The sequence below is a fragment of the Myripristis murdjan genome, chromosome 6 (assembly GCF_902150065.1).
Source record: "Myripristis murdjan chromosome 6, fMyrMur1.1, whole genome shotgun sequence".
Lineage (NCBI taxonomy): Eukaryota > Metazoa > Chordata > Actinopteri > Holocentriformes > Holocentridae > Myripristis > Myripristis murdjan.
This window is the reverse complement of record NC_043985.1, coordinates 782,740-797,042: the sequence shown is the minus strand read 5'-3', so window position 1 is coordinate 797,042 and position 14,303 is coordinate 782,740. Positions and strand designations below refer to the sequence as shown.

At 39.3% G+C, this 14,303-nt stretch overlaps 1 protein-coding gene across 2 annotated transcripts in view; it reads left to right on the top strand.

Moving 5' to 3' along the window:
* The window catches only part of akap13 (A-kinase anchoring protein 13), a 270,096-nt gene that overhangs the window by 131,112 nt on the left and 124,681 nt on the right, over nucleotides 1-14,303 (top strand). For both annotated transcript variants that reach the window (XM_030054645.1, XM_030054644.1), the window contains one exon: nucleotides 10,265-10,340. In XM_030054645.1, the coding sequence (XP_029910505.1) occupies nucleotides 10,265-10,340 (76 nt within the window). The remainder of the gene's footprint in view (nucleotides 1-10,264; nucleotides 10,341-14,303) is intronic.

Below are 14,303 nucleotides of genomic sequence, written 5' to 3'. Positions count from 1 at the left end.
GCACACCTGTGAAGTGAAAACCATTTCAGGTGACTACCTCTTGAAGCTCATCAAGAGAATGCCAAGAGTGTGCAAAGCAGTAATCAGAGCAAAGGGTGGCTATTTTGAAGAAACTAGAATATAAAACATGTTTTCAGTTATTTCACCTTTTGTTAAGTACATAACTCCACGTGTTCATTCATAGTTTTGATTCCTTCAGTGAGAATCTACAATGTAAATAGTCATGAAAATAAAGAAATACATACATATATATATATATATATATATATATATATATATACACCCGCTCATACATATGTATTCGAAAAAATTTTCATAATATTTTATATTTATTTAATAGCTTATTTAAATTTTGTGATGGTTGTACACATTTTTAAGTCTTGGTCTAGTTTATTTCATTGATTCACACCCTTTACCGATAGACACCTGCCTTTTGTGTTGGTCGTCACTCTTCTTTTCTTAAATATACACATCCCCCTAAGTGCATACTGGGACTGCCTTACTTCAAACATCTCCTGCATGCAGGGTGGAAGAGTTTTTTTGTGCTTTTTACATGATTAGAGTGGTATTTAGGTTCACTAGATCTTCTAGTTTGAGCATTTTTGTTTTAATGAAGAGTGGGTTGGTCGGTGACAGGTAGTCACTTTGATTTATTATTTGTATTGCTTTCTTTTGTAACATAGATTAGTTTGATGACTGTTTCAAAAGTGTTTCCCCATACCTCTACAGTATGGGGATACAATACAGTAGGTATGGAAGTATGAGTGAGCAGTACAATATGTGGAGTGAGTTTTTATTGACTAACTGTTTTATCTTGTGTAGTATTGTGATAGATTTTGATATTTTTGTTTTAATGTTATCTATATGTGGTTTCCAATTGAGTCTGTTGTCTATTGTTAGTCCCAAAATTTATGCTCATAAATGTGTTCTATTTCAACATTATTGATTGTTAATTTGACAGGTGTATTAATTTTTCTGTTGGAGAAGATTATTTATTTCATTTTAGTTAGGTTTAATGATAATTTATTGACGTCTAACCACTTCTTAAGTATCTCTAGTTCTCTTTCCACTACATGCAGGAGCTACCCGAGATCTTTCCCGGAGCTATGTAGACTGGTGTTAAGAAGTATTCTAAAATCTACTGTATCAAAGGCTTTTTTCAAGTCTATAAAGACCCCCACGGTGTATTCCCCGTCATCTATACTTGTTGATATTGCTTCCACTAGTTCAGTCGCTGCCATCGAAGTGGACCTGTTGGATCGAAACCTGTACTGGTGATTACTCAGTAACTGGTGTTTTTATATGGAGCTGTCTAGTCTTGTTACAAATAATTTCTCGAGAATTTTAGAAAATGGAGATAACAGTGAAATGGGTCTGTAATTGGTGAAGTGTTGTTTGTCGCCACTTTTGTAGACAGGGATTACTTTAGCTTTTTTCATGGTAGTGGGAAAAATATCTGTTGAAAATGATAGGTTGCAGATATGTGTGAGTGGTGTGACTATTGCATCTATTATGTTTTTAATTAATGTCATATCTATATCGGTACTGTCAGTAGACTTTTTATTTTGAAATGATTTTACAATATTCAGGATCTCATTTTCATGTACACTTCTGATATATATTGAATGTGGATTTTCTTTAATAATTCTGTGATCCAGACCTGTCTTGTTTCTTGGTTCTTGTATTTTATTTGCTAGACTTGGTCCGACATTAACAAAAAAATTATTGAATTCGTTTGCAATTGTTATAGTTTTGTCTATGGTTGTGTTGTCTTTGTTAAAGTTGTTTGGATATTCGCCTTTTCCAGTACCTTTTCTAATTATGGTGTTTAGTGTTTTCCATGTGGCTTGAGTATTTCCTCTTTGCTGTTCTAATTGTTTATGGTAATAGTCCTTTTTGCTTACTCTTATAATATTTGTCAGTTTATTTTTGTATGTCTTATATCTGATCTCTGCATCTTTTGTTCTTTGTTTTATAAATTTCCTATAGAGTGTGTTTTTCTTTTTGCATGCATTTTCAATTCCTTTAGTAATCCACGGAGTTGGCAGCTTGTTGCTATGTTTGTTTAGTGTTTTTCGTAAGCGACAGTGTTTGTAGTCTAGTAGTTTAGATAAGAAAGCATCATATGATTTGTTTGGGTCATTTGTGTCAAAGACCTCATTCCAGGTCTGTCTGTTAAGGTCCACCTTTAGGGCAGCAACAGCTTCAGGTGTTCTATATCTTATTAGCCTAAATGTTTTGTTCTTACTTTTGGTTCCCATCTTGAGATGATGGTGAAACATAGCAAAGATAGGGAAATGATCAATTGTGTCATTAATTAATAGTCCAGCTGGCTCTCAATTGTATTAATGAAAATATTGTCGATTAATGTTGCTACTTCTGTGGTTATTCTGGTTGGTTTAGTGATGACTGGGAATAGACTGTTGCTGGACATTGAGTCAACAAAATCTGTAATTTTTTTCTTGCCATGTGGGTTAAGTAAATCCATGTCAAAATCACCACATGCTAAGTGCACTTTATTGTTGTTAAGGCTGCTAAACATATTGTCTAGTTTGTTGTTAAAAGTGTCTATGTTCCAGGTGTTCTGTATATACAACTTATAACCATATTTTTGCATTTTTCAAAGACAAAACAATTTCAACTGTAAGGCATTCAAGAATGTTATCTATGTTATATGTCATACTTTGTACCACACTACATCTTAAGGCTATATCCACATATAGGGCAACTCCTCCTCCTGTTCTGTCTATCCTGTTATAGGTGAACAGTTCATAGCCCTCCAATTCCACATTAAATTCTTTCTCATCATTCAGCCAAGTTTCAGAGACGGCGATGACACTGAATTTATTGAATTGCGCAAGATATTTCTTTATTTTACTTACATTTTTATTCAGACTGTTGAAATGTATCATTGAGAATGTCCCTTCCATATCAACCTTTTTAAATTGCTCGTTGGTGTAGTACTGGCAGTTGTTATTTATATTATTATAGAAATTATTTTCAGGATCTATATCATTGCCAGTCTCATAAGATTTGTATTCGGTATGATCAAAATGATTAAAACTATAGTGTTCATACTGTTGAATATTTATATCGCTTCCATTGGCACCATCAATAAACTCATCGTCATCCACGTCCATATATTGGAATGGAGGGTTCTTGTCAAGGGTGGCAGTCCAAGTGCTCAGACGTTGAAACATTGCATGAGTTGTCCCCGTCAGTGCACACATGTCGACGTGAATACCTACTACTGGCATACTTTTGTGTCCTTTCTCAATCACATTTAAACACGCTTCTAGCACACTCATGTGGCCTTTTACACTCACAACCCTACAGACTTTCACACTGCATTTACACACACTACTGGCACATTCACATAGCCTTTCTCTATCACATCCATACACACTACCAGCATTCTCTCATATCCTTTGTGTACATATCTACATACATGCGCTCATACCCACACACACTGTATTGACTAGTGCAGGTCCTTCTTGTGAAAACAACATAAATCAATGCAGTTTTGATAGTATACTTGATTTGTGTGCATATATTTGGTTGTGATGCCATGCTGACTTCCACTAAAGTTAAAGTTTACACATCTTTTTTTTATTGATCAGTCACTGCTTAACAGTCTAGAATTTCTCAACATACATTGTCTGAAATTTAATCACATAATTTAAAAAGGCTGATAAATTATTTGTTTTGGAGACGCTGGTTTTTTTTCTAGGTGTGATGATTTTTAATATAGTTACCCCGAGTAGATCCCCAGAAATCCTGTATCTGCTGGGCATTAGACTAAAGGTGCTTGCCAGTCCATAGTGTGGAGAGTGTATTTCTGGATGGATGAACGGATGGCAAATACACAGTATGTTCACACACTCTCATACACATTCTTTCTTACCCACACATCTATATTCACACTTGTTTTTGGGATGAGTCGGGAAACCAGAGGAACCAAATTAGGGATTCTCAGTGGTCTCTCTTTCTTTCTCGGCTCTGTCTTTTGTGTATTTGACTTGATGAAGCCCCTAGCTTAAGAGCTTACTGTTACCAGACCTGTTCTCTGTGGTATGTAGTGCTTTTTTTCGTCAAAGCTAGCAGGCAGTTCAGTTACAGCAGAGAGACCAGCAGTAAACAATGGGACATAAAAACTGTGTCATCAAGAGGTTTTTCCCCACCAGTGTCTTTTTGGCAGATTCAAGTTTTAGCACAAGCACACCCATTTATTAACTTGAAAACCAGAATGACCAAAAGAGAACTCTGGTCAATGTGTAAATACAGCCAGGACCGTGCTTGCCAGACCTCATCCCTAGCAATGTTTGATGTCACCACTAGGAGGCTCCAGTTGGTTACTTCTGCGTCATTGCTAGCAATGTTTAATGTCACCACAAGGAGGCTTCACTATCTTATTTCTGAAAAAAGTCGATCATACCAGCTTCTATGCCTTGTCTTTTAGTAGCGGTCCAGAAAAAAATAATACAATCATTTTAACAATATATTACTAATATAGCATCTTTCAACCTGCTAGACACTAAGTGATGGTAGCAAGGTTTACCCTGTATTACTTTACCTATACTTAAATACAATTAATTTGATTGATATAGAAGTTGTACAGGCTGTCTCTGCTTCCCCCACTTTGACTGGCTCCAACTTGTTCTCACTATCAGCACAAATCAACCTGAAACAAGTGGGAGGAAATGCAAAGCAGGCAGGCAGGCAGACTAGCCACAGTTCTTTTGGTCTTGTGATGTCCTACACGTCAGATTACATGTAATCAGGCCCCTTTATTCTGCACCAGTTTTGAGGTTAAAGCAATTTGTGTTTATGCACTTCTAACAAAGTGTTCAGTATAGTGACAGAAATGGTTCTCAAGTCGTAGCAGAAGCCTTTTTGGTGCTTTTGAGGTTAGAAGCATTGATAATAATTAAAATTATTTAGAGTAAAATAAAACAGGGTACACTTTATTGATGATAAAGGACTCAAATGATGCTTACCACCAGTCATCATACACAAAAATACATGTAGTAACAAATAATACAATAAACAAAACATACTGTAGCCTACATGCATATATATATTTCAACAGTGTGATTAATAAGACTTAGACAGCATGAAACAGTTTAATCCCAATATGTTTCTTTGCCCTTATCCTTTGTGTTACAACCCAGCATCATAAAAACTATTGCATAGCTGTAACCTACTGTGTGCATTCTGCCACTATAAAACCATTGCACTCTTCTGTGCCCAATTTAAACATTTAACACATTAAAATAAGTTGGCACAGATGTGTTTTAAACACAGTTTATTCTTGGGAACTCTATCATTTGCTGGAGGACATAAGCACATCATCCTAGTGGAGATATTGAAGTAATCTATTTTATATTTTTTAATATTGCCATTCAAAATTTCTTCAATGGAACTCCTTTATTGGAGACACACTGTTTTAGGGTTAGGGAACTAGGCTGATTGTAGAAATGATCACACAGCAGAGCAGTTGTAAGGTTTGTCTGTACCATGTTCTGTTTAAAAGATTATGATGAATGTGGTGACTTCTCTTAAATCTTTATAATGTGACATTCAAGAACAAATTTGTTGGGCGGCTCTTTCAAGGGGCCTGATTTTTGCCTAATAATCTTGACTGTAAAGACAAAAAAAAAAAAAAAAAAAAACTTATTATGTCAACCATATAATGAAAAGCAGGCACTGGCAAGCAAAAGCCTGCATTTTATGAGAAAACAGCATCAAAAAGGAATGATTCAACAGAAGACACCCTAAATACTCAATACTTTAAGATAAGAGACTTATTCTCTCTTCTCTTGTTAGTAGACATTAATAGATGTTATCTGTTTAACTATTTATCTTCAGTTATTAAACATTTTCTCATGTTAGCCAGTTTTCACTGATATGCTATGATCTCTCTGGCTCTTGCACAGCTTAATTACATCAACATTTGACCCACAGTTGAATTTGCCAACACCAGACCTGCTGAATAGCTAGAAATTTTATTAAGTAAACATGTGATTCAGGGGTCTGGAACGAGGCTAAGAGTGTCTCACTCAGCTATTACAGTAACACAGGAGTAGATTGATAACTGAGGCCCATTGTCTCCCATATCATGGAGAGTTAACTTTTTGTGCAAATCTGACTTTTCTGTACAGTGTTGATGATAGACAGAGAAGAGAACATGGAGCTAGGACAACAGATCTATTGAGACAAGTGGACAAAGAGGTCATTGGTCTCAGTGATTAAAGATCAGACAACTAAATATGAGGTCATTTTGACAGCTCATCCTACAGGAATTGCACAACAGGCAAGTAGGGTGACACATAGCAGCAGCAGGATAATCACTGCTCTGTTAATGCTAACTGTAATCTCACAATCTAGGCTATTCACTTAAAAAAGAAAAAAGAAAAAAAAAAACCTTAGGGTAAGGTTGCAAGGCTAGTGACTTACACCCATTTTAGGACAGGGGTTTTTAATTTCAAGGACCTTCACTAGGACACATCATGATCATTAATTTAACACACATACCATCCATCCATCCATCCATCCATCCATCTTTTGCCGCTTATCCGGGGTTGGGTCGCAGGGGCAGCAGTCTAAGCAGGGACACCCAGACTTCCCTCTCCCCAGACACTTCCGCCAGCTCCTCAGGAGGAACACCAAGGCGTTCCCAGGCCAACCGAGAGACATAGTCCCTCTAGCGTGTCCTGGGTCTTCCCCGGGGCCTCCTCCCGGTGGGGCATGCCCAGAACTCCTCCTCAGGGAGGCATCCAGGAGGCATCCGAAACAGATGCCCGAGCCACCTCAACATACCTCACCTCATTTTAAAGTGGGCTGGCATTGGCTATAGGCAGTTTCTGATCCCAACACACTGCAACATTTGTTCATGGCACTGCTGATGTCAGGTCATAAATAACATGTTTCTGCAACCTTTTCACCCCTCACTGTCAGTCTGCGCTCCCATCATAAATTCCACACTGATTTTGGGATGTCCAAATCCAGTGTGCATTGGGCTGATAGTCCTGCAAGGTGTTCCTACCCATATTGTATCCTGTAACTGGATTTGGATTCATTTCCCAAGATGACACTCTCAACATCTACAACACAATGGCTTTGACTTATTTTTGAAAGGCTGCATGAATCTTCTCACTTTCACCAGCTTCACAACACTTGGCTTCATTCACCAACCTTGCTTAAAAACATATTTGCTCTTAAAACCCACTTACGCAGTTTTCAAGAAGATTCTGGCATTTACCAATATTTTCTTATTTGAGATTTGTTCTTGGTTAAGAACAGAATCTACAGACACTGGAGCCCTGTTAAGCACATTTAAGTCCTGACATGTTTGTACAAAATAATTGGTTATTGTGTCTTCTTCAATTCTAAAGTTGTATAATATTATAGGATTTAAATTACAATAATATTTATATAATTTGAAATAATTTATAAACAATTATTTTGTTATTTTACAAGCATTATGATCTGTTAAAATAAACATAACACACACAGATTTGATCTAAAACTTTTTTTTTATTTTATTATTATTTATAGTTTCATCACTTGTGCATCCCTCTCCACAACCAGTGTTCACAGTAACAGCATCCTATGCATCTTATTTTCTGTTATTTCATATCCACTATTGACACTAAATATGAGCTCTGGGTTCTGCACCCTGGAGGATTTTAGCTCAGTTGCACCACTGCAGCTTCCTGTGTTACACCTTCCCTTGACATGGCACAAGAACAATGGCACAACAATCTGTGTATGTGTCCCTTACTGGTTTTGTGATCACTTTCTTGCTCAGTGAAAAATATACATGACAGGTCATATGGTGTTCATTTCTTGCAGTGGTACATCCATTTCAGAGCTGTAAAAGTTTTTTTTTTTTTTTTTATGTCTACAGCCCAGTGGCCCACCCCCAAAGAATGCCCCTGCGTTTGTGCATTGTTGACTTCTCTCAACTTTATCAGGTTCTGTGTCTGATTCTTTGTGTATGCACACAACACGACCTTGCAGTCTCATGTCCGTTTATGGAGACTGGCAGGGTGCATACCAGCTGTATGCTAATCAAGGTTAGCTGGCACACACTTTCGGTTTATGAAGGCAGTGGGATTCATCAATGTAGGAACACAGGTGTGAAAAATTCTGTTGTTTAAGCATCACTTGCAAGACAAAGAAAAAGTTTGTTCATTGCCTCAGTTTGGCCCAAATTACAGCCTTTTAGCACTATTAGCATTCCTTATTCAATCAGTAGGTACCTGTTGTATCTGGTGTAACAACTTCTAATATTAACAAACATAATGTTAAAGTATGAGTTAGAAGCCAAAAAAGTAAGAATTTGTTTTGTTTTTGTTGTTTTGTTTTGGTGTGTGTTTGTGGCTGTATGCCTGTGATATAGTAAAACTGCCAATGGGAGGTTCCTTTCTGTGTGTGTGTGTGTGTGTGTGTGTGTGTGTGTGTGTGTGTGTGTGTGTGTGTGTGTGTGTGTAATACAGCACAGAGGTCTCCCAGAGATACCCCCCTACATTTCTCTGACATTACACTGGACAACTGTGTCTAGCTGTAGGGGTGGAACAATGGTTTGCTTGTGACCTTTGTGTGTGTGTGTGTGTGTGTGTGTGTGTGTGTGTGTGTGTGTGTGTGTGTGTGTGTGTGTTGAGGCAGGCTATCTTGAATACTTGCATACTTGCCTGCATACATGTTGATATGCACTTGAAGGTCTTCAAAGAACCATCAACAACAGATGGTCAGATCTCTTTGTGTCACCTCACATTTCACAAAAGTTGTAAATGAACACACCACACAGATTATAGCTACTGGATGACATGCAGCATGCTACCAGGAGGGGGCAGTTTTCACTAGAAAGTCAAACAGAGAGAAACAAACTAGCATTAACTAGCTGTGGATGGTTTCATTATACAGATTTAGATAGATAGATAGATAGATAGACTTTATTGATCCCAACCAGGGAAATTCTGATTTGTGTGAGAAGGTGCAGCCACTCTGGTGTTCTCAGCCTGAAGGTGTTCTGCTGGTGGAAGAGGGTTTGTTTATCACAAAAAGCACAGCTCTCTCTGGTTAGCTAGCTAGCTTGCTAGCCAGTTGCACAAAGTAAGCACAAATAGATATCCTTCCTCTCATGCCCTGATTTGCTTTGGCTGAATAGCCAATCAGATTCAACATGCTGAATCAATTGGGAAGTGGCCAAGAAGAAGCTATGGGGTCTGAAGGTGCTGGACATGCAACTTAGACTACAGATGGCCCAAGACAGTCAGACAAGAGCTGTGAGCTCCATTTGGTGGATCAGGGACTTAAGACCTCAACAGTGCCGACTCTACCTATGTTGGCGCTCTAGACAAAATTACTCCCTTGCACCCTTCCATGCTATCCCACTCCGTCCTAAATGGGTGTGATAATACAACACTGGGTACACTCATAAAAGACATGATTCTGCATAGCACCTGGATTTCAGTGCACTTTGACACCTGCCTTGTTAAGTCTGGTTGAAATCTGGTGTGTTTACACCCTTGATGCAGCACAGGGTCTCAGTACAGTCACAAACAAACTCTAGAGTGATTTGTTTGTGGTGTGAATGTTAACTGACCTAGATCCGCTCCAGCTACAGGAAGCATCATGTATTTTGGGCTGAAGCAGCTGCTTATGCTACCAAGTTGCTCCCATGGCTCCTGTTGAGTTATGGGAACCATGGGAGCAACTTGGTAGCATTAGCGGCCAGCAATTTGCAAGCTGGGAAAAAATGAATCAAGGGTTGACATGGAGCAACAGAGAAACAAATTGCTTTCTTTGATGTGTAGACCACACAATGCAGCAATAAACATGCCAAAGGTGTTGATGGCACTCACACAATACTCACAGAATTTTTTAGGAAATATTACGAATCATTTAAGAAAATATGGAACACTCGAAAACAACAGCATTTAAAAACCTGCCAAGAAGCAGTGTTTTTTCTGGTTTACTAGTTTTTTTGCTTATCAAATCATATGTTTTAACAGTTATACATATATAGAGTCACTATCCTAACCAGATAAGAAAGAAACCCTTATTCTCTGTGTGCTGCTTCTAAAAAGTGAAAAAGATCAAACAAATTAGAAATAAACATATTTTCTTCTTCTCTTCCTCCTCATCCTTCCTGTTGTTGTTGTTGTTGTTGTTCTTCTTCTTCTTCTTCTTCTTCTTCTTCTTCTTCTTCTTCTTCTTCTTCTTCTTCGTGTTTCCTCCTGCTCATCCTCCTCTATAGATCCAGCGGGACAGAGAGACTCTCTGCCTTCTTCAGCCCTGCCCTGAAGACAATACACCAGTCACAGCATGCACAGGTAAGACTAAGGGCAGTTAAACATGAAAACCCATACAGGTTGTGAGAGATTGTCTCCATTATCTGCTTATCATGGGTAACTCTACAGTGACAAGCATTAACTATATGTTAGAACTGTTGATTTCCTTAAAAGACATGGGGAAAAGCAAATTAGCAAAAAATTGCTGAAACAGTAACAAAAATTTGCCAAAAAAGAAAATCAGCAGATTTTACAATTAATTACAATAAAACTGTCTTTATAATTATTTAAATTATGGGCTCTAGTTTCACAGACTGGGTGAGGCGGGGGCACAGCATACCTGTGCCTCACCAACTGGGTGTGGCCAGGTGGATTTTGCAAGTTTGGCACGCCGTGCTTGGTGACACAAGTACTGCGCTGTCCCTCCTACTGATGAAAGAGAGGAGAGAAGGCGTGGAGTGGGTTTGACACAGCAGATTCACATTTAACCAATCAAATGAGCCCCTGTCCTCGCCTTTGTGTAATGAACGTTTACACAACTGACATGGAGGAAGAGAGCAGCAGCAACACACACTCAGGACAGTGAGGCCAGTCTTGGCTGCTGGAATGTTGCTGGAGCTACCTGCCATCCATCTATCCATCCATCCATCCATCCATGCATCTATCCTTACATTCATATGCCTCATTCCCGTCTTTCCATTACCTACCTGCCTCACATCTCTCTTTTTCCAGCTCTGTCACCGTCTGTTAAAGTTATTGATTTTTACAAGCAAATATAAATTTTACTGTGAAGCCCCCATTTTTCATGAATGTTTTTACCTCAAAGGATAATCCTCGCCATATTCATATAAATACATGTTTGTTTTGCAACTTTCGACTCCATCACTTACTGATGCAACAACACACTAGAGATTAAAACAAAACCCAGTTCATGAAAGCTTTTACATTCGCTGTTCTAAACGCCCAGAGTCTGGCAAGGAACTGATGCATTTTACATTTTCTATATGTGTGGAATATTTATACATATGGAAGAAAAACTGTGTAGTTAACACGAGCAGCGCCAGACACCATGACTGGAAAAAAGACATCACCGTACTGGACACATTGTTTGACTGACAGGTGATCAGGTTGGGTTTTCATTACTCTGCCAAACGGTGCCAATCTCCTTTGATCTGACATCAGCTGTGATAGGACAGTCGATATGGAGATACATTTATGTGCTGATTGAGATAGTAGCATTGAATAGTGGTTTTTGTGGGTATTTCTTGCATTGTTAATGTACCTGACATTCTGGAAACCTGAGGTTTTGGTGACGTGTGTGCACTGCCCGCCGGTCAGCCAAACTTCCACTACACCGCCTGCGCCCCGCCTGCACTGACAGTTGACCTGGGGCCCTATCTTGCACCAGAGTCCCTAAACCCATTATTTGGGGATTTAGCATTGCGCAAGCGGCGTTCCCCTGTAAAAGTTGCTATCTTGCACACCTCCTGCTATCCATAAAACACCTGCGCTACCCGCTATATTATGCATAGTTGTGTTTTGGGCGTTACACCAATTACACCAATCAGTGTGCCAGGTGCCATTGCCTTTAAGGGCAGACTGCACTAGCACCACATAAAGTACACTGACATTGTGCAATATGCTGAGCAGACCTCAGCCACACTGTTTTACCTCTACTATCTATTTATTATGTTTTGGTTCTGCACATAAATCTTGCAAATATATATTTGTACATACATATTTATATATATTTATATATTTATACTGCCTCTCTCTGATTCTTTTATCCTTATTCTTCTTTTTATTCCTTTACTTTTTATGGTGTTTTATCCATCTTTTTACTGTGACCAATGCATCGTTTTTTCGTTTCACAGTGCATCTCCGATGTAATGTCGAAATGACAATAAAGGAATCTATCTATCTATCTATCTATCTATCTATCACTATGCTAAATCCACAAACCGAAACCCGTGATGGAGAGAGGGAGGTAGATTTTCTCAGGGCTTCTACTGAGGCTAAAGCAAGTTGGCTTTATATACATATTATATATTATATTATAAGCGAGTTAATTCGGGAGGTGGAGCCACATGTGTCCAAGTGGACGTGTCACAAGGTTGTACTGATTGAGTAAAATCCCCGGGTCACACCACAGACACACAAGAGGCAGAGGTGGAACTATGTGTAAACTAATTTATTGACAAGGTAGATTGGGCAAATAAAATATTAAAAATAAAAATATAGCACAGCTGCTGGCTTATGATAAAACAATAAAACGTGCTGGCGTAAGTGTCCAATTAAATAGTCTTTCCTCTAAACAGTCTATATGAGTAATAAACTCAGTCCATTCCGGAGGTGTCCCGGTATCAGTCCGACCGTGTGGCGAGGCTCCGTCGGGGCGCGCATTGAAGCCGCCTGGGCACGCTCTTGTTAAAGCCCTGACCACCCGCTATCCGCTTTCCCTAAAGTGTGTGCTCAAGATAGCAATTGTAGGGATAGCGCATAAAACACACCCACGGACACACCTCCAGGCACAAATGATGGAGTCGGCACAACGGATAGCGGGTAGCACGCCTCCATGATGAGTTTTCATATCAGGAGGAAATCAACCATCTTGCAGAATGGTGCACAGAAAACAACCTACTGCTCAACGTCAGCAAAACCAAAGAGCTGATAGTTGATTTTAGAAAAAAGGAGGCGAAGATACACAACTCTGTCTTCATCAATGGAGCTGAGGTGGAGCAAGTGAGCAGTTTTAAGTTCCTGGGAAAACATAACAGAGAACCTGTCATGGACTTCACATATCTCCCGTTTTTTGAAACTGTCCCTGTAAAACAAGCGGATTTCACTTCCTGAAGTTATCTGACGTCAGTCTGTAATCTGACGTCAGTGACTCCGCCCACAGCCCGCCTTCCCTCCCCAGGTAACCAACTCTCAAGCCAGCCAATTAGCTTCAACTCCCCGACCAACAAGCTACCAAGCTAGCGAACTTAGCCAGTGCCCCTCCGCTCCCGGGCAACAAGTTCACAACATATTTAACAAAAATAACTTACCATTCTGAAACATCCTGTGATAAACAGATTTGAGGTGGTTCGGTTTCTCCTGCTGTCTGTGGTTTGGGATCATACAGTCGTATAACATCACGCTCAGGGTCCCGGTTTCACGGGTCCCACAGGGTTTTAGTCCAAATTTGCTCGTCTGTTGGGTTCATTTCAGTGCCGACTGTTTTATCAACCCGACACAATCGAATCAAATCAAGCTTTATTGTCATTTAGCTGCACATACAGCAGTAGTGCACACAAAATGAGATCTCCTCCAATAAGCAAAATCCCAAGGTCGTTTTTGATATTATAAATAATCTTGTGACTTCTCAGCCCTCTGTTCCTGTCTCTTCAGTTGAAGACTGTAACAAATTTCTATCATTTTTTGTTAGCAGAGTGGCCTGTGTTAGGGCAAGTATAACCCCCTCTTCAGCCCCTCCTCCAGCCTGTCCCAAATGTCCCCTTTGTATCATCCCGCTTGGATTATTGTAACTCCCTTTTTCTGTGCCTCAGTAAAACCTCCATTGATCGCCTCCAACTTGTGCAGAATGCCGCCGCTAGGCTATTAACTAAAACATCGAAAGACCGTCATATTACTCCTGTCCTGGCATCTTTACACTGGCTTCCAGTGCGCTATAGGATCTAGTTTAAAGTTCTGGTTTTAACTTCTGGAGTTCTTGAGATCGAGCCTTTGAGTCAGCTGCGCCGAAACTGTGGAATGCTCTCCCCCAGACCCTGAGAGCTGCAGCATCTGTTGTCAGTTTTAAAAAGCACCCTAAAACATATTTGTTTAGGCAGGCGTTCCTTTTGACCTGACACCCGACTTGCTGTTAATATGTTATTTTGTTTGTGTGTATGATTGTATGCATTCATGTTTGTTGTTTGAATGCAATCATGTTTTTTTTTTCCTCCCTTTTAATCTTGGAAAGCACTTTGTGAGCTTTCTCTGTGAAAAGTGCTATACAAA